This window comes from Phoca vitulina, unplaced genomic scaffold, assembly GCF_004348235.1.
Source record: "Phoca vitulina isolate PV1807 unplaced genomic scaffold, GSC_HSeal_1.0 scaffold19, whole genome shotgun sequence".
NCBI lineage: Eukaryota > Metazoa > Chordata > Mammalia > Carnivora > Phocidae > Phoca > Phoca vitulina.
In genome coordinates, this window is record NW_022589722.1 from 28,576,314 (window position 1) to 28,600,218 (window position 23,905).

The 23,905-nt window shown below is 49.6% G+C and overlaps 1 protein-coding gene across 1 annotated transcript in view; it reads right to left on the bottom strand.

Moving 5' to 3' along the window:
- Positions 1-388: 388 nt before the first annotated feature.
- ARFGAP3 (ADP ribosylation factor GTPase activating protein 3) overlaps positions 389-23,905 on the bottom strand; it is a 50,419-nt gene continuing 26,902 nt past the window's right edge. Inside the window, exons 10-16 of the mRNA XM_032416470.1 lie at positions 21,687-21,815; positions 20,710-20,832; positions 14,564-14,695; positions 9,932-10,055; positions 9,197-9,287; positions 2,822-2,943; positions 389-1,437 (exon numbers count right to left, since the gene is read on the bottom strand). Of these exons, the coding sequence (XP_032272361.1) occupies positions 1,420-1,437; positions 2,822-2,943; positions 9,197-9,287; positions 9,932-10,055; positions 14,564-14,695; positions 20,710-20,832; positions 21,687-21,815 (739 nt within the window). The 3' untranslated portion in view covers positions 389-1,419. The remainder of the gene's footprint in view (positions 1,438-2,821; positions 2,944-9,196; positions 9,288-9,931; positions 10,056-14,563; positions 14,696-20,709; positions 20,833-21,686; positions 21,816-23,905) is intronic.

Here is a 23,905-nt window from a genome sequence, read left to right on the forward strand (position 1 = left end):
GTGAGGACAAAGAGGACGTGGCCTTCCGCAAGCCAGGGGGCGGGTCCTCTCCAGAAACCATCCCTGCTGCACCTTGATCTTGGGACTTCCGGCCTCCAGCAGCGCCCCGCGGCATCTCACCAGAGCAGCACGTGGGTGTGCGAGACGTGGGCCACTGTGCACGCCCTCACTTCAACAAGGACACCCTGCCTGCCACCGCCCTGGGGACACCACCTCAGTCAATGACAGCTGCAGAGCAGGCCCCAACGTCCATTAAAAACAGATCCATCCGTAGTTACATCCTGATTCAAATGTGCACCCACATTACACCAGAGCCCTCATTTACCAGATTCATCACAAAAGTTTTTGTAAAAAAACAAAACAAAGCAAAACAAAAAACAGGCGACAATCTGCTGCAAGGGTTTATTATTATGTTTAGTCTACAAATTTGATCTTTTAAGAAAAATTCACAAAATATTCAGTTGAAACCACATTTCTGGTTCATCAAATTTCAAATATATTTTACTGTGCTGAACAATATATTCTAATGCTGTCTAAAACACAGCCAAATTATTTGTCTTTATTCATTTATACACATTCTGTAATTTTTTGAAAACCAAGATTAAGATACAAAATATCAACAAAACTACCCAGTTACAGCTACTCTTCTCCCATACACTGAAATCTTTTCCGTGGGTCTATCTTCTTCCCTTCTTCATTTTAAATTCTGTACGCTGTTTGTAAACAGGGAGTTCTCACCAATTCAAACACCTTGTGGAAGGATTAATTCCCTTGGCAATGCAGAAGCTTAGGTTTGTTAAAAGTACTCACTGAAAATTTTTTAATTTATAGATCATATAAAATAAGCATTTACAAAGGGACAGACGACTTTCAACATTATTTTGAAATCCCCTTAATATGTGGAAATATAAATGAAGCAATCTGTCAAATTAGACATTTTTGGTCTTTTGTTTTTATTCTTTACTCCCTTTTGAATGAAACGTGTGCTGTGGATTTTGTTTCTCCAGGTCCCTGTAGCATCGGCTGCTTGTGGAGCCCTTAGCCCCTAGGTCACACAGCATGGGGACCCCCCTCCCCGCAAAGGAAGGCTGTCAGTCCTCAGAGGGGGGAGAAGCCCTGGTCTCCAGGCCCCCAGCTGCTGGAACTAGATTCCACGAAAATCAAGCAAGGATACGCACGACTCTGCCTAAAGGGGGGGGTGGCGTGTGCAGGAAGGAATACACAACAGAAATTACAATAAAGCTTCTACTACAGCAAAAATGAGAATTTCTCCAAAGAAGTGCTAAAAATCAGTAATGCATATATACCATGTGACAAAGTAGCAAAACAAATCTGCTGGTCTCGGCTGCAGTCTGTGATGTGGTCACTGGGTCGTGGAGAGAGGAGCTTCTTCCGGAAGCAGGTATCGGCCTGCGGGTATTAGGAGCCGTAGCGATCCTGCCGAGGGGGAACCGAGAGGAGAGCTTACTCACCCTCGGCGTCGGTTCCTCCGCCCCGTGCACACGGAATGCTGGCCGTCACCACGCTGGCCTCGCAGCGAGCACACACCAGCGCCTGGCTGGCTGACCTGCTGCCCCCGCCGCCCCCCCACCCCGCCACAGTAACTGGAAGGGGCGGCGACCACGGCTTCCTGAGCTGACACTGAGGCCTGCGTGCACCTCGGACGCAAGAGCATCCTGCCACCCAGGCCCCTGCGGTGCGTGTGCAGCTCCGGGGGTCGGGGGAAGGGGGGCAAACTATCGGGGTGAGAGCCGGCGGTGGGCCCCTGGGAGGCAGGTGTCATGGGAAGGCGGGGCACACGTGTGGAGTCTGAACCCTGAAATTCTGGCTCTGCTGAGCGATCTCGTGCGGAAGCAACTTGGCCTCTGCAGCCAGAAAATGAAGATATAAAGGCGGGGAGGGACCTGTAAAATGGGGATCACCTTCCACAAGCTATGGATGTCTCCTGCTCGGAAGGACTGACGAGGGCTCAGCTGAGCTCGGGCACCAAAGCTCCTTTGAATTCCAACCAAAGGTTACAGCGGCAGTGAGAAGAGCAGGAGCCTCGGGGCTGAGGGGCCGCTCCACGGTGGGGGCATCCCCACCGCCTCCCCAACCTGGGAAGCCCCTCCAGAGGCACCAGAGCCGACATCCATTAGGTGCCGCTGCCCGTGGCCATGTTTGTACATTAATAATAGCACCCTGGGGCGCCTGGGTGGCTGAGTTGGTTGAGCGCCTGCCTTCAGCTCAGGGCATGGTCCCAGAGTCCTGGGATCAAGTCCCACATCGGGCTCCCTGCTCAGCGGGAAGCCTGCTTCTCCCTCTGCCCCTCCCCCCTGCTTGTGTGCTCTCTTTCTCTTTCTGTCAAATAAATAAATAAAATCTTAAAACAAACAAACAAACAAGGAAATGCTCGTAACAAAACACCATGGAGAATGTCAAATCACATATACAATACAATCCTGTTTGAATTTTAAAAAGATATGCATAGGAATCTAGAACTAAAAATATACCAAAAATTAACAGAAGTTTTCCTCATGACAGAGGATAATGGGTCATTTTTATTTCCTTCTTACTATTTCTCTGTCCCAGTATAGGAAAGAAGTAGATCAGGATCACGACAATCCCTCTAACATTCCCCTAGAGTCATCAACTAGAAAATGTAAGCAAAAGTAAAATTACAATTTCCGGTGTTCATGATGTCCTGGGTTACACTGAGTAGACATTATCATTCAATACCATGAAATCGAATTTGTCAGCAGCTGAAAAGCGGTCCAGATCTCATTTTCAAAGCTTTGAGCCACCACCCCGCTCCGCTCCCGTCATCCCCAATATCACTGACCTGAATGGAAGTCATGACTCCATTAGCAAAGACCGAGAGCTTTCCAGCAACGGATCTCACTCCCTGCTTAAACTGGGCCATGTCGGGCGCCGTGGGCAGCACGCTTGTGAGGCTGTAGCTTCCTGCACACAGAGCAGAGCCCCCGTCACTCCACAGCTCCGACAGACAGCACAGCCAGGGCCCAGAGCCCTCGATGACCTCCGGGGACGTGGGGTGCCCTCCCCTCCCACTGCCCACAAGCAGCAGCTGTGGTTAAGGGAAAAGAACCTTGCAGCGGGGTCAGGACTCAGTTTCAGGGCCAGCCCCACCATGAACCAGCTGCAAGTCCCCACATGAGAGAAGATGTGGTATAGGGTGTTGGGAGCAGCAGGGGTTCAAATACTGGCACTGCCACTTTTAAGCTGTGTGTCTTTGGAGAGCTTCCTCACCCTCTCTGGGCTCCTGGTTCCCCCCCAGGTGCTCAACACGAGATCTGACAGGTAAGTACCCGGTAAATGGCAGATGGGCAGACATCTCTACTTCTCATGTGCTCAGCATCCCTCCCCCCCTCTTTGGTACAAGCCCTCCTCCCTTCCTCTGGGGAGCCCCCTGGACTCCAGCCAGAGGGGCGGGCACGGGACCCAGGCCCGCGATCAGAGCCTTCCTGGGACTCGTGTATCTTCAAGGGAGAGGAGCCGACGGCTTGCCCCAGGCTTACTGCCCGGGCTCAGGCGCCGTTGCGGCCGGCCGGCCCCTCACCACCACGCAGGGCGGGCAGAGGGAGCCTGCCGCACTACGAGAGACAGGTAGGTTCCCCAAGGAGGTGAGCTGGATGCCGGGTGTCTCTCTGAGGCTGTTTTCAGACCCTGAGCTGGAGCCCCGCTCACTGGGTAGAGCCAGAACCCCCACCCTCCTTCCTAAGCCGGCCTTGGTTGGGCTTCCTTGCTTCCGCGCTGGCTGTCCGACCCCCACAGTAGCCTATTTCTGCCGACACGGGTGAAGAGCGTCAGTGTTATCACATAAGGGGTGATAACCCGAGCTGACAACCAGGCTCTCGTGGCTGGGGGGGCTCGGGGACCGTGAGGGGGCCCAAACCCTGCAGGTCCTCTGGGGAGCCAAGCCCAGCTCCCCCCACAACCCATGTGCACCCACCTGCCCCTTAGCAACAGAAGCCAGTTCCCTTCCCAAGAACACACAGAATGGTCGTGTTTATCCTTCCGCACAGCACTGCCCAGAAGGGACACTGTGTTTATCCACAGCACTGTTCCCATGTCCACCATGCAGGGAGGGGGCCTGAGGTGCGGGTTCTTCCCCTCCCTGGCTCCAGCTGAGGTTTTAAAGGTTTGTGGGCCTTTGCCAATAACAGAGCGGAAGCCCGGCCCAGCCCAGCTGGGTTCAAATCCCAGCACAGCCACGCCCCAGGCGGTGCTCCCAGCCTAAAAGATGGGGCTTTACAGCAAACTAGGAGCCAGTGTGAGATCCTGAGCGCACAGAGCCCGGGTCCCCGCGGCGCCATCACCTGGCCAGGCCCACAGGGGCTGGGTGCGTCCGTACCAGAGGTCGGCGGGGGGGACAGCAGAAGCACCTCCACCTACGAGTTTCTAACTGGAGAAATGTGTAAAGAGGCGAGCACCGCGAAGGCAGGACAGCCGTGGGACCGTGATCCCGCACTGACTACGTTCAGTCCGCAGGTGCCCTGACATGACAGCCAGTTTCCCAGCGTCCTTCCCCTCCTCCCCTTCCTCTGTACAGAACTCCCCAGTTCTAACCCTTGCAACAAGGTGTGTCCAGGTGACAGAGTTCTGGTCAGTGGGTGCAAGCTGAAGCGCCCTACAGGGCTGGGCCTGCCCTTTCCCCGCCCTCTTCCTCCTTCCTGCTGGCTGGGATGCGGCTGTGATGCCTAAGGCTCGGGCAGCCGTAACTGGCGTGAGGTGAAGTACAAAGTGGAGGTCATGAGGTGTAAGGAGGAAAAGGGCCTGGCTCCTTGGCATCTGGGAACACAGTGCATGTCCCAAACTGCCCCCCAGAATCACACGTGAGACAGAAACAAACTCGGGTCTGATTTAGCCTCTGTTAACGTGCATCGTCCTTACTTAATCCTCACTAACGATCTAAGCTCCCGGGAGTGTAAGCAGCCTGCTAACTCCCAGAGTGGGGGTCATGTCCCCGGAAAGGAGGCGCCTTCCCACCCTCCGCCCGCAGGTCTGCGGCCCTGTGCTCGACGGGCTCCGGACTGCTGAGAACGGACTGACGGTCTCCTGTGGCTGTGAGGTCTCCTTGTTCCGCGGGTGTCTGGCTGCCGCGTCCCCTCGGAGGGCTGCCCAGGACAACAGGGCCTGGGTGCGCTTGGCCGCACAATGGGCTCCAGGAAACGACAACTCAAGCTGCTTCCTCAGGAAAAGGCTCCAACCCAGGGTCTAGGTCAGGTACCCCATTTCCCTGCTATCTGTTCCCATAACGCCCCCAGGGGGCTTCTTGCTAAGGATGTCAACACAGACCTGCTTTTCCAGAGCTCACTGCCTCCTGGGAAGGCAGACAATCAGCCGACAAGAGGAAGAGCGTTCGGCCAGTTAGAGGCAGTCCCGGCACGCGGGGCTGTGGCCGAGCCTAAGCTGGTGGAAGTGGTGGGGATGCGTCTGAGTGTCCCGAGGAGGCTTATGGACCAACTGGCTTGGGGGCGCGGGGGTTGCTGGGAAAGAGAGAAATGAAGGATGACTCCCAGGTTTCTGGCTCGAGCAGCTGGGGAGATGGCAAGCCAGAGGCAGAGGCCCTGCAGGGTCCAGGCCGGGGCAGAGGGCCAGCTGAGCCGGGCCGGGTTAAGTGATCAGTGTGGTCACCCCGCGTCGGTCAGGAAGGCCAGGGGACACGGAGCGAACACCTCCTCCCCGCGCCCACTGTGGGTCGGCAGGGGGACGCAGGCCCACGGGGCTGTCCCTGAACGCAAGCTTCCAGAGCCCCCCTGCAGAGTACGCGCCGCACACCGGCTCTCACAGCCCGGCGGGGAGAGCGCCACATCGCTGCTGTCCCTGACACTGGCCGCACAATGTCACACTTGGCGCACAGCATGTCCCTGGCTGTGCTGGAAGGGGCGCTAGCACAGTGGGGGCCCTGGTTCCTGCGCCCCGCGGCCCAAGGGACCCACCGCCCGCCCCCCCCCCCCCAAGAGCTCCCTAACTGCCGACCACTCATTCCATAGACACCGAGGGCTTTCTCTGTGCCAGGTGTGCCGAGATGAGAACGGACAGGTCTTGTCCTGGGGGGGCTCCTGGTCCCGTCGGGGGAGACGGTCCTCGGAGGGCCCGGCAAGAGCACAGGGCGGTGGGGGCCGAAGCGGGAAAGGAGCACGGGAGCCAAGCACCGACCGGCAGGGGCTGGGTGGCGGAGCTGCACTCCAACCAAGGACAGGACTGGAAACCCGGGCAACCAGGGCTGAGAACTCAGCCGGGGGGGGGAGAGGGGGGGGGGGGGGGGGGGGTTGGCGCAGGGCAGTTCCCGGGCTCCTCAAACAATGCAGTTTGAGTAAAATATCATGTACCCATTTCCCTGAAACAGAGACGAACGGAGAGGAAAAAGAGGTCCCCGATGACGCAAATGCCGAGTTTCGGAAGGACCAGAAGCGCCGCAGGGGCGCCTCTCGGGACCAGCACAGCAGGCCCGCACTGACGTCAAGGACATTCCGGTCTGCGAGCGAATCTGGGTCGGCGAGGCCACCGCACAGCCGCGACCGGACAGAACCGCCAGTGCTCGGAGATCTGCAGGCCCCGAAGAGGCCGCGTGCCCAGGCTCCGGGCCTGAGTGAGGAGGCAAGCGGAGGGTGGCCGAGGCGGCTGCAAGGGGACAGAAGCAAACATGCGGGAACCCGAAGGGTGCACGGAGCCAACGAGAGCACGGCGCCGAGGGGAGAGGGGTCTGCAGCGTCCCTGGCTCTTGCAGGTGGACAGGCTCAGAGGCAAGTCATCAGCACCATTTTCTTGAAAGAAATACCCCAAGGGGGCAGGCGAGGTTTGGAGCTGCCTCCGCTCTGTCATTCCGCGCCCCGAGTGGTGCCTCGCAAGCTGGTGCTGCTGACGGCAGTCCCACGTCCCCCGGCTGACCCTGCTCTGACCACGGGGACCGACGCTGTGCCAGGCTGGAGGTGGGTGCTCGCCCGTTTCTCATCTGGCCCTTTCAGTACCCTGGAAGGGAAGCGCCCTCAATAAATGTCGGCACTCCTGGGTTAACCACATCCCCAGGAAGCATTTGACTTCACCAGGAGGCCTTTCAAATCTGGAACTATCCCCCCACCCACACAAAGAAATTATAAAGGTGTACCGTGATCTACTCAACAACACTGATATTTCACAGATGGGAAAGCTCCTAACATAAGGAACACAGAAGAGTCTCTTAAACCAGCTTTCGCTGTTTGCTGAAATGCACTCTAAACAAAAAGTAAATATTTAATAAGAGTTGTTCAATGCACTTGCATTTAGGGCAGTTACTGAAAGCAACTTTTATGATGGGCTTGATGGAAGAGGCAGAGTGAGGGTGACCAGCGTCTGAGCCATGGGCTTGGACAGAGGAGAGAGGGCGGGAGGCCGGGGAGAGGAGGGGGCACCCTTATGGGACATGCCAGGGGGCACCCTCACCGTGACCGTGAGTTCCCATGGACAGAGTTTGTCTGGGACCCACACAAGGCCCAAACAGTTAAAGGACCTTTGTTCTCTGAAAGGGGACAGGAAAGTAAACACAGGCTGGCCAAAATTTTCCTTCAACAATTGGAAAGGCTGCTTTCATTTGATCTCCAAATATTTTTTTTGTTTTTGTTTTTGTTCTTAACAATGTTACAGAGTGAAACTTCCAACAACTTGAATTACAAAAACACACACAGCTGGGTGGGGGGCGATTTTCAACAGTCGGGTTCTCTGGGCCGACCTGACCCCTGCCAAGGCTGTGAGGTGACCCAGCAATGGCCCATGGCATTGGAGACAGGGCTGCAGAGACCCCCCTCCGAAGGGCGCAGGGCCAACACCCCTCTGCCGGGGCAGGCCCAAGAGGAAGTTGCCCTAACAAGAGGCCAGGACGCTTAGAGCCTTGAGGTGAGAACACAAGTCCAGGAGCCACCCCTGCCCCACCCGGACTCAGTGCAGAAAACAGCTCAGAGAGTGGCCTGACCAAGAGCCCCAGCCCCACTGTGTGAGGCCGGGGCACAGCACCGAGCACCCCTACCTGTCTCTGGGGTCAATGGACCCCCCGGCCTGGGACGCTCCCTCCCACAGCAGCCAGCAGCCTTGCTGCTCACTACACCCCAAGGGCCACGGTGGAACTTCTAGCATCCCCACATCCCATCACTGAAGGTTCCAGGCACTCGGGTCTGCCCTATGACCGTCTCTCTTGAGGCTGCTTCTTGCTGGACACAGGAAACAGCTGTTCTTGGTGGCTGTCCATGCTGGTCAGCTATGCCCATGCCCAGCTCCTCCAGGGCCGGCAACGAGGGCATGCAGGTGGTCCTGGGCCTGGAACACTTGGCTCTGGAGATCCCCTCCCCTTGGGCTCCCCTGCTCAGTGAGTTCCTGAAATGACCTCAGAGGACACTGCTCCTTGAATGTTAGCTATGACATAGGAGGGACACATAGCCTTCCCTTAGCCCTGTGGCCTGGCGGAGGCCTGGGTGGGATCCAACACGGCTCAGGGACCCAGAGGTACAAGCGGAGAGTGGCACGGCTCTGGATGTCCAAGATGGGCCCGGGCTCTGAGGTGCACTCCCTGGGGCTCCCAGACTCTCTACAATGGGGTCTGGACCCGAAGAGGGATGGGGGAGACAGGAATTCCTCTCCACCTGCCTGTCCCCAAGGCCACATTCTGCCTTCCCTGGAAGACGGAGCCTGGTGGATTCTCCTGTTCTATCTGCTTCTGCCTCCCCTGGAGCCTATGCCAGACGCCCAGGCGACACTTTACACACAGCACCTCACTGAAGCCTCAGTGCAACCTTGTGAGGGGCGTACTATCCACCCACTTCGGAGAAGAGAAGCTGAGGCTAAAAGTGCCATGAAACGCTCAAGGTCTCAGGCACGGAGTAGGCAGTGACGCTAGGAGCCCAGGGCTGCCCCCTGCAAGGCTGCGATATCACACAAATCAGATACCACGTTCCCCCTGGACTAGGAGACACTGTTTCGGGAAGATGACTTGCCGGGCAACCTAGGTCCCAGGACGCTGGTGAAATGTCATGACCTGGTTTCCTGACATGCAAAGCCTGGAATAATACTAATTTCTGCTCTGACTCATGGAGGAGGAAGAGCATCACATAACGGTTGCTGATAATCTTGGAAAAGTACAAAGTTCCGTGCAGAGAAAATGCATTCGTGCTGCAGACGCAGAGGACAGCAAGCTTGTGAGCCGCCCCGCCCCCACCCCCAGTACCTGCCGTCTGCTTCCTCTGCTCATCAAACAGATCGGCTGAGCTAATGGAGGAACTTGCCGAGAGCCTCTCCAGCCGAGCCCTGGTTTCATACTAGAGAAGACAAGGAAGAGGAAACATTAGGCTCCAAATACCGTGAGCAATTGTGCAAAAAGCATCAGCCCGGAGCTGACACGTGACCGCTGCTGAGCGCAAGGGAAGGCGGAGAGAATGAGCCGTCAGTCCGTGCCGCGGGCCTCCAAGGCTTTGCGCCCGCCGCCAGCGCTCCGACGGGAGGACAAAACCTGAGGCCCCCTCATTGCCGTAAGACCCTTCTGCTTAGCAAGACTCCACTAAGAGGCAACAACCTGAAGATAAATATGCCTGCCCTCCAAAAACATGTCTACTTCATTTAATTTCATTAATAATAATTTAAAAATTAAGTCAATTACATCTGTATTGAAAATTGCCTGAAGTTTATTCCAAAGATATGAAATGGATATCTGTTCAAAATACTGAGAAAGGAATTAGAGAAACATGAGACCTGGTCCCTACCTTCCAGCTGCTCATCCAGCTGGGGCCGCGAGGGGAGCGGGCAGGGAGACCTGGGTTCGAGTCCTGACGCCACACCCCGGGGCAGCGGCCTCTCGCAGCCTGAGTCCGTCTCACTCTGTGCCTATCACGTCCTCCCGCGGCCCTCATGTCCCCGTTCACTTCCTGCTCTACGGGGCCCACACACAAACTCTCTGGACACTTACATCAGCTTGGGCTTGTCTTCCGAAGTACATATCTGATGAAATGGCTTTGACATTCCCAAACTTCTTCTGGGCCTCATCTGTATTTTCAACTGGCTCATAGTCTGCCTTACGGCGAGCGGTAGATCTACAATTAAAAACAGCCCAAACAGGAGTGACATCAGCAAGACGGTGGAATAGAAGTTTCCTACCATCATCCCCCTATAGAGCACCGATTCTGACAATCGTCTACAGGCAAGAATGCCTTTATGGGAGCGTAGACGTGTAGCAGAGAGGTTCCAGCACACCGTCGGAGCAAACAATCCAAGACCGGACACACTGAAGAGGGTAAGAGGAACAGTTTCACTCTGCCTGGGCCACCTCTCCCCCCACTGCCGGCTCCCTGCAGAGGCCCCCACAGATGGCACTACAAGCTTTCTGGGCATGTGCAGAAAGTCAGCCCGACTCTGCGGGACTGGGACAAAGTATACAAACTTGAGCATTTCGGGGTACCAAGGGAAAGCAAACAGGAGGCTCAAGCACCTGGCCTGGCCTTGTAGGATTGAGAAAAGGCATACCATCTTAAGAATTCACCCCCCAAAAGGAGTAAGTAGTGTGGAGTGGGCACACATAGGAAAGGTCTGAGGAAGCTTCAGAATCCCTAGCAGGTCTGCTGCTGAAGGCATTTCTCACTTCAGGCTAGTCAGTAGAGACAGAAGGAGGTGACTGCTTCTTCAAGTGCAAAGACAGCAACCCAAGACCCCAAGGAGCATGAAAAATCAAGGGAACATGACGCCACTAAGGGAACGCAATAGTTCTCTAAGAACTGACCCCAAGGAATTGCCCAACACATTTCAAAATAATTATTTTAAGGAAGCTCAGCAACCTACGAGTACACACACGACTCAACGAAATCAGGGAAACAATAGACAAACAAAACTAGCAGTTCAACATGGAGATAGAAATCATAAAAAAGAATTAAACAGAAACTCTGGAGCTGAGGACTACAACAGAGGACATCAGCGGCAGACCTAATCAAGCAGAAGAAAGAATCTGTGAACTTGAAGACAAGTCATTTAAAATTATCCAGTCAGAAGAGAAAAAGAAACAAAGAATGAAAAAGGGAAGAAAGCCTAGGTGAATTATGGGACACCATAAGAAAAAAAATTTATGCATTATGGGAAAAGAGATAATACAATACGGGAGAATTAACTCCATCAAGAAAAGAGAGGGAGAAAGGGGCAAAAAGCTTATTTAAAGAAATAATGACTAAATACTTTCCAAATCTGTAGATGTGGACATTCAGGTACATGAAGCTCTAAAGTCCCCAAAGAGATTCAACCCAAAGAGATCTTCACCAAGACACATTATAATAAAACTGTCAAAAATCAAAGACAAAAAGAGAGAAAGATCGTATGATTCCACTCATAAATGGAATCTAAAAACAAAAAGAATAAACAAACAAAAAGCAGAATCAGAACTATAACTATGAAAAAAAAAAAAAGAACCAGAACTACAGAGAACAAACGACGGTTACCAGACAGAAGCGGTAAGAGGGGGTGAGCAAAATGGGTGAAGGGGAGAGGGAGATGCAGGCCTCCAGTTTCGAAATGAGTAAGTCATGGGAATGCAAAGCAGAGCATAAGGAAAAAAACAAAGAATTTTGAAAGTTGCAAGAGAAAAGAAACTCTTCACATAAAATGGAATCCCTGTAAGGCCATCAGCAGATTTCTCCGCAGAAACCTAGCAGGCCAGGAGACAGGGGGTGATATATCCAAAGTGCTGAAACAAAAACAAACAAAAACAGAAGCCCTGCCAACCACCAGTCTGGTGCCACAGAAACGCTAAAAGGAATTGTGCAAGCTGAACTGATGAATGGTAATTAACATAAAAACATGAACGTAGGGGCGCCTCAGTGGCGCAGTGGGCTGAGTGTCTGACTCATGATTTCAGTTCAGGTCATGATCTTGGGGTCATGGGGTCAAGCCCCAAGTCAGGCTCCACACTCAGCAGGGTGTCTGCTGGAGATTCTCTCCCTCTGCTCCTCCCCACCTCTAAATAAATAAATTAAATTAAAAATAAATAAAAACTGTAACAAGAGACAAAGGTTATTATATAACAAAAAAGAGGTCAATTCATCAGGAGGATATAACAATTGTAAATACACATGCACCCAACATTGGAGCACCTGAATATATGAAGCAAATATTAACAGATCTGAAGGGAGAATGAGACCGTACCGAAACCACAATAGAAGACTTCAGTCCCCCATTTTCAATAATGGACAGTTCACCCAGACAGAAAATCAAGAAAAACTGGACTCGAACAATACCTTAGACCAAAAGGACAAACAGACACATCAGGACATTCCATCCAATAGCAGCAGAACACACATTCTCAAGCACACACAGAACATTCTCCAGGATAAATCATATGTTAGGTCACAAAACACATTTAAATCATACCTTAGATCTTAACAAGTTAAGACTGAAATCATATTAAGTGTCTTTTGCAACCATAATGGCTGAAAGTAGAAATCAACAACCAGAGGAAGAAACTGGAAAATTCACAAATTCACAACACACTCCTGAACAACCAATAGATCAAAGAAGAAATCAAAAGGGCAATAAGAAAATATCTTGAAACAAATGACAATGGAAACACAACATACCAAAACTGATGGACTATAGCAAAAGCAGTTCTAAGAAGGAAGTTTATGGTCAATGAGTATCTGAAAAGATGTTCCATATCACTCATCATCAGGGAATGCAAATCAAAACCACAATGAGACACCCCCTCACACTTGTTCGGATGGCAATTCCCAAAAAAGATGCATATTGATGGGACCTGGAGAAAAGGGAAGCCCCGTACACTGTTGGTGGGAATGTAAATTAGCACGGCCACAGAGAAAACAGCATGGAAGTCCTTCAGAACATTAAAAACAGAACTACCACTTAATCCAGCAATCCCACTTCTGGGTATGTGTGTGAAGCAAACAACATCAGCATCTTGAGATCTCTGCACTCCCATGTTCACTGCAGCATTATTCGCAGTAGCCAAGATACAGAAACAATCTAAGTGTCTATTGATGGATGAATGGATAAAGAAAATATATATACAATGGAACATTACTCAGCCATAAAAAGAAAAAGGAAATCCTGCCATTTGTGACAACATGGATGAACCTGGAGGACACTATGCTAAGTGAAATAAACCAGACAGAGAGAGAAAAATACTGTACAACTTCATTTATATGTGGAATCTAGAATTTAAAAAAAAAAGTTGGGGCACCTGGGTGGCTCAGTTGGTTAAATGTCTGCCTTCGGCTCAGGTCATGATTTTGGGGTTCTGGGATTGAATCCTGCATTGGGCTCCCTACTCAGTGGGGAGTCTGCTTCTCCCTCTGCCCTCCACCCCCCAGGCTTGTGCTCTCTCTCAAATAAATAAAGTCTTTAAAAAAAAAAAAAAGTCAAACTCACAGAAATAGAGAGTAGAATAGTGTTTCCCATGGGCTTGGAGGTAGGGGAAATGGGCAGATATTCAAAGGGCACAAACTTCCATTTACAAGATGAGTAAGTTCTGGGGATGGAAAGTACAGTACGGTGACTATAGTAAATAATACTGTGTTGTATACTTGAAATTTGCTACAAGTATGGATTTTTTTTTTTTTTTTAAAGATTTTATTTATTTATTTGACAGAGTGAGAGATAGCGAGAGCAGGAACACAAGCAGGGGGAGTGGGAGAGGGAGAAGCAGGCTTCCTGCCGAGCAGGGAGCCCAATGTGGGACTCGATCCCAGGACCCTGGGATCATGACCTGAGCCGAAGGCAGACGCTTAACGACTGAGCCACCCAGGCGCCCTACAAGTATGGATCTTAAGTGTTCTCAGCACACAAAATGAAAACAAACAAAAAAATCCAGGCCAAATAGGTTAAACTAATTTGAGGTGAGGCAAATGCATTTCTCATTTATAATGTATACCAATGCCATTTTACTTTTTAAAAAGCTGACAGTGGTAATTTTGTAACAGGATTTCAGGCCACATTAAAAAGCCTGAAAATTCTAATAAAAACATAAATAAATATCCAAACCACCCAACATTTGAAGGAATTTTCCTATTTAAATAGGCCAGTCATTTCACTCTTCAGTGCCACAGATCCATTAGTAAATACGGAGTACACTGTAATGCACATAATACGCCGCTTGACATCACGTAGGATACAGAATGAGAATACTCCTGTCACCTCGCGCAGTCCCAGGCTGCACCTCTTGTCCCAACGTATTCGTCATGTCTCCCTGTGCTCCCAACAGCTCCCTGGTTTGGACAGGAGATTATAAAGTCTTTCATTCATAATCACCAACAACTGGAGATAGTCCTTCGACAGGTGAATGGACAAATGACTCAACAATAAAGAAGAAGGAACACAATACGTCATGATGAGAGTCTCAAAAGCACTATGAAAAGTCAAAAAAGCCCATCTAAAAGGCCAGTTACTGTATGAATCTGGGAAAGGTAAGATTGCAAGGTCAGAAAACAGACCAGGATGCAAAGAATATTCTTGAAGTAGTTGAATAAAATCACTTACTAGTCTTAAGAGAATTTCCCTAGAGATGCGTGGCCTCACTATTTACAATCCCACCGCTTTGTGTTCATACCTGTCTGAATAGCCTGTGGTTTTCAGGATGGCGTCAGTATCTTTGATGGTCTCTTTTTTCCAGTAGGAATCTGAACTGTCATCCCAGCTGGAAAAAGAACTGCTCCTGAACTCCATCGGCTCGTCCAAGTACCTGTATGAAAAAGAGTGACGGTGACTTGGGAGACCTTACTGATGTCCTCCACACCGTACTCCCTGGCCCTTGAGGGTGGGAGCAGCCATGTGACTACAGCTGACCAATGAGACAGGAGCAGGCATGAAGAGGGTCATTTCCAAGGCCTCCAAAGGGCCCGTGCTCAACTGGCCCAATCCCCCCTTCCCACGCCACATGGAAGACAAGGTGGTGTTTTCCAGGTGCTATAGCCTCGGGCAGGAGAAGACTCCATCCATCAGGAAAATCAAGGTGCCCCCCAAAGACCAGGTAATCTGGACAATCACCCGTAGCCTCAGCTGAACAAGTACACCACCACTGTGTTAAGCCTTCAAGATGGGGGGATAGTTGTCGTTGCAGCATAACACAGCCCATCTGGTAGCACATGATATCTTTGAGTGTCTTTACTTACATATTTTGTTTTCTTTGCGTCTAGTTCTGCCTCATTAGGTAGTCACAACAAAAACCCCACCCAAAACACCATCACCTTGTTGGCACTCCCTGCCATGTTAGCCCCAGCATAAGCCATCAACCCTAACAATAACTCCCAATTCCCACTTCATGTAAATGATGCTAATTAGCCTCCTCCTTGAGTCAGATGCACAGCTGTGGATGGCTGATCACTGGACCCCTCTGCAGATGATCTTGCAGCCTGGAACTTGGAGTGAACTTGATCTGTAAGCATCTCTGAGGAGATGCTGGCCTTCTAGATCAGTTTACCCTTTCATTAGCCAAGCATCACTGAGCAGGGCCTTGCTCAGAGAGCAAAACTCAGTGGCAGCTTTTGGTCCTGCGTGGTGACAGAGCAATCTTTGACCACGAGCAGCAGGGTTTGTCTGGAACATGACAGAGACTGATGGGTGAGGTGGATGTGCCATGGCTTCTCAGAATTCACAACAGCCTAGGATGGAAAACAGCCCTGCCAGATACGCACTCCTTTTAAAGGTGGGGTTCAAGACGTTCAGAAGGGGCAGATTCCAAGGCTTGGTCCTGAGAAAGGAAGGATGATGCAAGAGGATGTAGAGGCTTTCAGAAAAAGTCACCCAGGCTTTCTGCAGAATAAGAAAAGCAGCACATGGGGTACGTGGTGAGCACCAAGCTCCCATGTCGTAAGAAGTACTGCAAAGACGGAAAGCTCGGGCAGTCAGAGGGGCCTGTAATCAGACAAATACAAGGGGCCAGCAGAAACCTTCAAGAACAAATAGGCCAAGGGCCCAGATGAACTAAGATTTGGGGGGTGGAAATGTTAATAATGAACATACTCGTTTTCCTGGTTTAAAAAAAAAACAAACAAACTTGCTATTTGAAGCAGATGGTGTGACTTTACACAGATAACAGAAAGAAAGCAGAATTTCCAAAAGTGGCTTCTGTCTTCTCTGGCAAGGTCGTCATTAAGAGCAAATCTCATCACACTGGTCCTCTCTCCTCAGGAAGGAAGACGCAGGTGCAGAGCGGATCTGTGTGTCAGTGAGGAATGGGCCAGGCTCTCTCCATGGCTGATGGGGGGGTGAGCCCGGAGCCCTGGGCTCTCCCCTTTTTTTTTTTTTTTTAAAGATTTTATTTATTTATTTGAGAGAGAGAGAGAGAGAGAGAGAGAGCATGAGAGGGGGAGGGTCAGAGGGAGAAGCAGACTCCCTGCCAAGCAGGGAGCCCGATGCGGGACTCGATCCCAGGACTCCAGGATCATGACCTGAGCCGAAGGCAGTCGCTTAACCAACTGAGCCACCCAGGCGCCCTGGGCTCTCCCCTCTTGAGAGGAGACTTGGACAAGGAGACTTCAAGTGGTTCAGAGAAAGAGGGCTTCCAAAATGTGGGAGGCCCATTGGCCTGGAAAGTTACCTTTAATTATTTGAGAGACTTATTTGTAAGGGCCCAAGCAAAAGAATTAAGACCAAGTCAATGAGAAATTTAAAAAACACTTAGTAAGCATCTATGAGGAGCTGGTACTCTGCTAGATGAGGACACAGGGCAAGGAGACATACTCAGTCCTCGCCCTCATGGGGTGGCTGACGGGAGCTCAGAAACCCAGTGAGGTGTGTAAATAGAGGTATCATTCCTCATGGAGCTGCCCCTGGACCGGACGGCCATCTCGAGGAGGAGAGGGAGTGGAGTGTGGGTGAGGGGCCGCACCGTCCCCTGGAGGATGCTGGGGGCAGGGCGGGAAGCACTGGACAGGAGGTGGTTGGAACTTCCAGACTCCTCACAACTCTGAGCTGTTGGGATTTAGGATTTTGTAGATTTAGTTGTCACTCCAAGGAAATAGTCTTTATCCGTGTAAGCCAAAATGCTTATCGTGGAATATAAGGGCATCGGAGGTTTTTGGGTTTTTTTCAAGATTTTATTTATTTATTTGACAGACAGAGAGACAGTGAGAGAGAGAACACAAGCAGGGGGAGTGGGAGAGGAAGCAGGCTTCCCGCAGAGCAGGGAGCCTGATGCGGGGCTCGATCCCAGGACCCTGGGATCATGACCTGAGCCGAAGGCAGACGCTTAATGACTGCACCACCCAGGCGCCCCAGGGCATCAGAGTTTTCAATGACTGGACTATTGGAAATTCAGAAGGAGAGAGCCATTCTGCTAGGATCCTACTGATCAGCAGGAGCACCATGCTCTGTGTGCTGGGGAGGCTGGGCGGGGCTCTCCATGCTCTGACAGATGCAGGAGGCAGGCAGCACTCCTCGGGGGCACAGCCAGCTGCCCCATCAGGCCTCAGGCCCACTGGAGGATGGGCTGACTGACGACTAAGGGCTGTGGGACACTTGCCTGGCCTCAGAAACACAACAGCCGTCCCCGACATCTATATCCTTCCTTATATCCTTCCTTCCTTCCTTCCTTCCTTCCTCCCTCACTTAAAGATTTTATTTATTTGACAGAGAGAGACACAGCAAGAGAGGGAACACAAGCAGGGGGAGTGGGAGAGGGAGAAGCAGGCTTCCCGCTGAGCAGGGAGCCCGATGCGGGGCTCAATCCCAGGACTCTGGGATCATGACCTGAGCCGAAGGCAGACGCTTAACGACTGAGCCACCCAGGCGCCCCTTTACTGACTTTCTAATGCTCTCATTTCTAGATCCTGGTTCTCAATGCTTGTCACTTGTATTTTTGCTCTCGCACTCTGTCTGCATCCAACTCTGAAGGTGTTCCTTACAACCCCTTGATGAAAGTACCCTGACAGCACGTATGAATGTGATTTATAGCTGCAGACAACTGTCTATCCCAGTGAAGGCCATGCTGGCTGCATGAGACTGAGCAAATTGTTCTAGTGTCATTATGCTGTACTCTGTATATAATTACACTGTTTGTATCCTGAATATAATGGAACTCAATTTAAAAAAGCCCGAAGATATGGTGGATCTTATTTTTAATAGAAACAGCACTCTTTCATAATTCATGATGTTCAAGTTCTAATGGGCTAATGAATAATTTGGAAGCAGTGCAAGCTCTTCATGGAGCTAATACGCTGGCTCTCCCAGAGGCTGTGTCTCCTTTCCCTCAGTTGCCAGAGAACTAACAGTGTCCTTATTCTACTAGCAGTGGTTACAACCCGAGCAGGGCTGGAACAGGCACTCGTGCTCCTGGTACACAACCTGCAGGGGATGAGGACACCCACTAAGTGTGTGTGTTCTGTATAAAAACAGCTGCTCCCACGTTTCAAACCATAAATAATTGTTTCATAGCAAGAAAGGCCTTAGGACTAACTAACTCTTCTGACTAAGCTTCTGGAGAAAGAGAAACCTACAGGATTCCTGAGGCTCCTGACAAAGGCAAGTAAAGCCCCCCGGGAGCCGATCAGGGACCGGGAGCCAGTGATGTTCTCCAGAAGTTTCTCAGGGCCCATCCCATGGATAACTTCACTTGAATCCGTATCTTTGCAACTTGGCTGCCAAGCAGCAGTGCTGATTTAACTTGAAATTTCTTTACTTTTCTATGCTTTCATGTGCAGGAGGTGCTAATGAGCAGTGAAATGATAAAAAAGGTGTGGAGAAGCCAAATGGGCAACGGTGGAACCCGCGTCACCTAGAGTCTCCTCTGACCAAGACCCACTTGCTCATTTAAGAGTGAATCTGATGGGGCGCCTGGGTGGCTCAGTCATTAAGCGTCTGCCTTCAGCTCAGGTCATGATCCCAGGGTCCTGGGATCGAGCCCCGCATCGGGCTCCCTGCTCCGCGGGAAGCCTGCTTCTCCCTCTCCCGCTCCCCCTGCTTGTGTTCCCTCTCTCGCTATATCTCTATCAAAAAAAAAAAAAAAGAGTGAATCTGAAATGATCTGACGTGATGCAGCTCTCAAATCAAGTTAGAAATTTAATTTTATCCCATAGAAAATGTATTTAAATACGTTTAAAAGGCATGCTTTGGGAGTGACCTCTAAGGAAACCGAAACCTGGTGTGTTATACAGGTTACCGAGAGCAGGGCCAAGAGAAACCCCCCTCTGTCTCTGACAGCACTGACAGGGACCACCACGAAACTACTCACTTTTTTTGGTAAAATATCTGGACTTGAAATAATGGGAAGCTATGCGAGAAGAATTTTTTAAGGATAGTACTAACCTATGAACTTTGAAGAATGTATCTCACGACCGGCTTCTAGTTAGTATTTTTTTTTTTTTTTTTAAAGATTTTATTTATTTATTTAATTGACAGGGAGAGAGAGAGAGACAGCGTGAGAGGGAACACAAGCAGGGGGAGTGGGAGAGGGAGAAGCAGGCTTCCGGCTGAGCAGGGAGCCCGATGCGGGGCTTGATCCCAGGACCCTGGGATCATGACCTGAGCCGAAGGCAGTCGCTTAACCAACTGAGCCACCCAGGCGCCCCTAGTTAGTAGTAACATGTTTTTGTCCTGGCTATGTATGTGACGTGTTTGTCCACTTCCTATATATGGAAACCCTGGAAGCCTACGTAGCTGCCAGTCAACAGTAACACCCTTCTAGACGTGACCGGTGGAGTCCGTTACTGACAGGCATACGTTCGGTTTTCCCAAACTCCAAACCTGAAGGTGGCCCTCAATGTGGTAAAGTATCTAAAAACAGTAATTAAACATTTTGACTGGGTCACATGTCTCTTGAACTGAATTTCTGTATCATAATAGCAGCTAAACGTAACACGAATAATAGTCAGGCCCTATTCCAAACGCTCCATTTGCATGAACTCATGTACCCACCCCCACAACACTGTGAGGTAGATACCAGTATCCCTAACTTACAGATGAGGAAGCTGCAGCACAGAGAGGCTGAGTAACTTGGCCAAGGTCACACAGTCATTAAGCAGCCCAGTCAGGATTCGAACCCAGGCCGTCTGCACTGGGGCCTACACTCTCAGCGCCGTGCTCTCGGCTGGTGCCCACCTCCAGTTAACAGCCCAGGGCTATGTGCTGCCTTTTTAGCAGTCTCTCCCTGTGCCAGTCAGGTTCTCAGAAGAACCTCACAAAGGGAGTCGGGTCAGGTTTAAACTTGTTCTCCCTGCCCCTCGGGCCCCTGAACCTGAACCACGGCACTCAGCCACGGTCGGCTTCACACTGGAGTCAGGCAACTTGTCCCCACCTGATGGTGAACACTGCCGCGCTGGAAGTCAGCTGGCCCTGGGAGCCTTCAGAGCACACTAGCGTTTTCCATGAATCGATACGCACACACAGTAGTGTTTACTTAAGATTCCGTCCTGCCAGCTGGAGACTCCAGAAGCGGGTATTCTGAAACAAAAGGATCTGGACCTCTGGGATCTTGCTTTATTTCTCCAATTTCACATTTAGATAAACATAAATTCCTACCTCTCATTTTAACTCTCGGTTGATGATTTTTATTCTCAAACATCTTAGTATTAGCAAGCATGGTCCACTTGTAACTGTTTCCCCAATTTTTTTCCAAAGGACACCCTTGACTCCAGCTAAAGCTTTTAAAAGCAATGAAATAAACGCATTTGTATGTGCTCCTAATGCAAATAAGCGAGTAAGTCCACACTAATCACTGCTTTCAAGACAACGCTTTAAGGTAGATTTTTAGCAGATTACCTTGAGCTGGAAGTAAAATAGGAATCATCATTGTCATCACTGTACTTCTTTCTGGGTTTTGCTATGATTGGTGTTTCCTGTTCAATGGTCTGCATATCTGAAGTCACGGAATGTGAAATACCACTTGAGAAAATAAAGAATAAAATGGGAAAAAATTACATTCGTTTATAAAGACACTTGTGTTCACCAAAGAATGAACTATTTATTTATTTATTTAAAAGATTTTATTTATTCATTTGAGAGAGAGAGACACAGCGAGACGGAACACAAGCAGGGGAAGTGGGAGAGGGAGGAGGAGGCTTCCTGCTGAGCAGGGAGCCCAACGTGGGGCTCGATCCCAAGACCCTGGGATCATGACCTGAGCTGAAGGCAGACGCTTAAAGACTGAGCCACCCAGGCACCCCTATTTTTTATTTTTTTTAAAGATTTTATTTATTTATTTGACAGAGAGAGAGAGAGCACAAGCAGGGGGACTGGCAGAGGGAGAGGGAGAGGGAGAATCAGGCTCCCTGCTGAGCAGGGAGCCCGATGCGGGGCTCGACCCCAGGACCCTGAGATCATGACCTGAGCTGAAGGCAGACGCTTAACGACTGAACCACCCAGGCGCCCCTGAACATTTTAATCTATACTCTCAGCAAAAACAAAAATGTATTAGTGGGGTTAAAAACATGAGCAATAAAAACAGTACATATATTTTTTGGCATCAGCATTGAAAAGCCTTAGTGAGGACTGGAACCAATTACACAAAACACAGTCACACATATCAGTTTTGTCTGTGGCATCTGCTTAGCAACAAGTCAGGCCTATTTCCTTTTTTTTTTTGAGACTCAAATTTGGAATTTTTCATGCTATGTTGACTATGAAAGGAAAAAATTGAAGAAAGGAAGGAATCACAAAAAAATGCTTTTCAAGTTGACGTTAATAAGGAAAAGCCATTCGCGATCAGCAACCCGGTTTAAATCCTGGAAGCCACATACCTTCTGCAGTTTCCAAATCCCATGCCAAGTCTCTCTGATTCTATCTTTTTTTTGCCACTCATGTTCACCTTCTCGTCCTTTTTCATTTGAATTTCGAGATCCTTATAGGCTAATCGCAGTGATGAAACGCTGCCAGAAAAACCAAATGCTCCTTAATTTAGCTTTAATTCTGTTTTCTCAAGTTAAAACACTAAGCAAAATTAAACACATCGCTTATAATTTGAGCTTCGTGCTTCTTTCCATAATTAATAAATAGGAAGGCAAACTGGCTTTTTGTCCCCCCAAAGGTCTTTTTTGAGTAGATGCTCAAGAAAATTTGAATGAGTTTACAGCCACTTTTTGTTGCTGCTGATCCTACCTTACTGTTCTAGTTCATATCAGCTATCACCGTATAATGGTTTATACCACCTGCTACATAATAACATAATATATACTGAAATTATGTTATATAGGATAGTAAAAAAGCAGAATTCCTTATGTGGATTAATATTTTATTTATACTTCTACATTACATAGCAAAAGTATAAGGGTAGTCTCACTGGTTTGCTTGGTTTAAGTATATGCACACACACACACACATACTTAAATATATTTGACTTTACAAACAGATAAATTAAGAAGCAGTTACTTAATTGCAAAAGGATTCTTCAGAGGATCTCTATATGAGGCTTCTGAGAGCATTTAAAACTGTGCTACAAGTTGGACACTAATGATCTGCTTATCAAATGCCTGTTACAAATGATGCACCAAAGGGGTAAAAAGAGGTATACAACACCGCCCCTGACTCCCAGATTTCTAAACATGTTATAAATACTTAATTTTTTGTAAAGAAAACTATGCCTGTGTCAGCAATAACAAGAGTATTTTATATTAGTAAGACAGCAACAAAATGTCGGGGTCCTGAAAAGTGCTGTACCTATTTTATCAGGAACTGTAAGCTATTATCCATTTTCTAAAATTGTGTAAAATGTCATGAATTCCTCGTAAGGCACCGTGTAAATTCCACAATAATATAAATACATTTCTCTGTATTAACAGGGAAAGACAATGATATTTCTTACTAGAAAAACATAGTCAATAGAAAATAGAAAAAAAAAATGCTTGTCTGCTGTTTTCTTCCTTCATAAGCAGGATTTGTTTTGTTTTGATCTGGCACTTTGCTCTCTTTACTATTATTCCTACAGAACAGATTCTAGCAATGTACTCAATTTTATCACTCAGAAAATACATAATAGCTTTGAGTATACTTTTTGGAGGAAGACAACAATCTGTTGAAAATCATGGACAGATAAAACTGTAGCAACAGATTCTTCTGGAGAAGACGAATGGATGGGGAGAAAGGTTCTACTAGGGAGAGAGGAGATGGGAGAGCTTTCCTTCTCCGGATCTGACATGGGACTGGGTCTCTTGCCCATGAAAAGCATGCACTTGACTGCCCAGGCTTCCGGTAACACGGGGCCAGCAGCACTGATGGAATTAAGAAGTCAGGCCTCCGTGTTTCTCAGAAGTGCGGGAGCCCTTCCCAGTCCCGGCTCAAGGGAGGGCTTGCAAGCCACTCAGATCAAGCAAGGGAAGCAGCTCTGCCTCTTCCTACTCTCCCCACCAACTGTGCAGACTCCTCTGAGGGTGGGCCCAGGAACTGCCTGCCTGGAGGTGAGGACGAGGCCAGTACACAGTCAGAATTTCACAGGCTGATGAGAGAGAAACAGGCTGCTCCTGACAGTCTACTGAACTGAAATAACTATTCACAGCCATTAAAACATGAACTTGCAGAATACCCTTGTCAAATCTGAAGGATAAAACATGCACTTTCTCAGGCTGGCGCAGCCCTAATTTGGTGGAACTGGGCTGCCCCGGGTCTGCGAGGGAGGGCAGTGTTTTGGGCACAGTGGTATGGCTGTCCTGAGCGTAGCCAAGAAAGCTGTCAAAGCAGGTTCCCAAGTCAGATCCATAAACACCCTGGGGCCCACATCTCTGCGTATATGCTGCACCCAACCGTCCTAATGAAAGCTACCAGTTAAGGCTGGTGTGCTAATCTCCATCCCCTGGACCCGCAGGGAGTGATGGGATCAGGCACTGGATTTTATACGCTCCAGGAAAACCACTCACGAGCAATCTGCACACAGCCCACTCCCAAACATCAAGAGAAGCAGTCTAGAGCCCTGTTGAATCTCAGATCTGTACCTCTGAAACAAATAATGCAATATATGTTAAGAAAG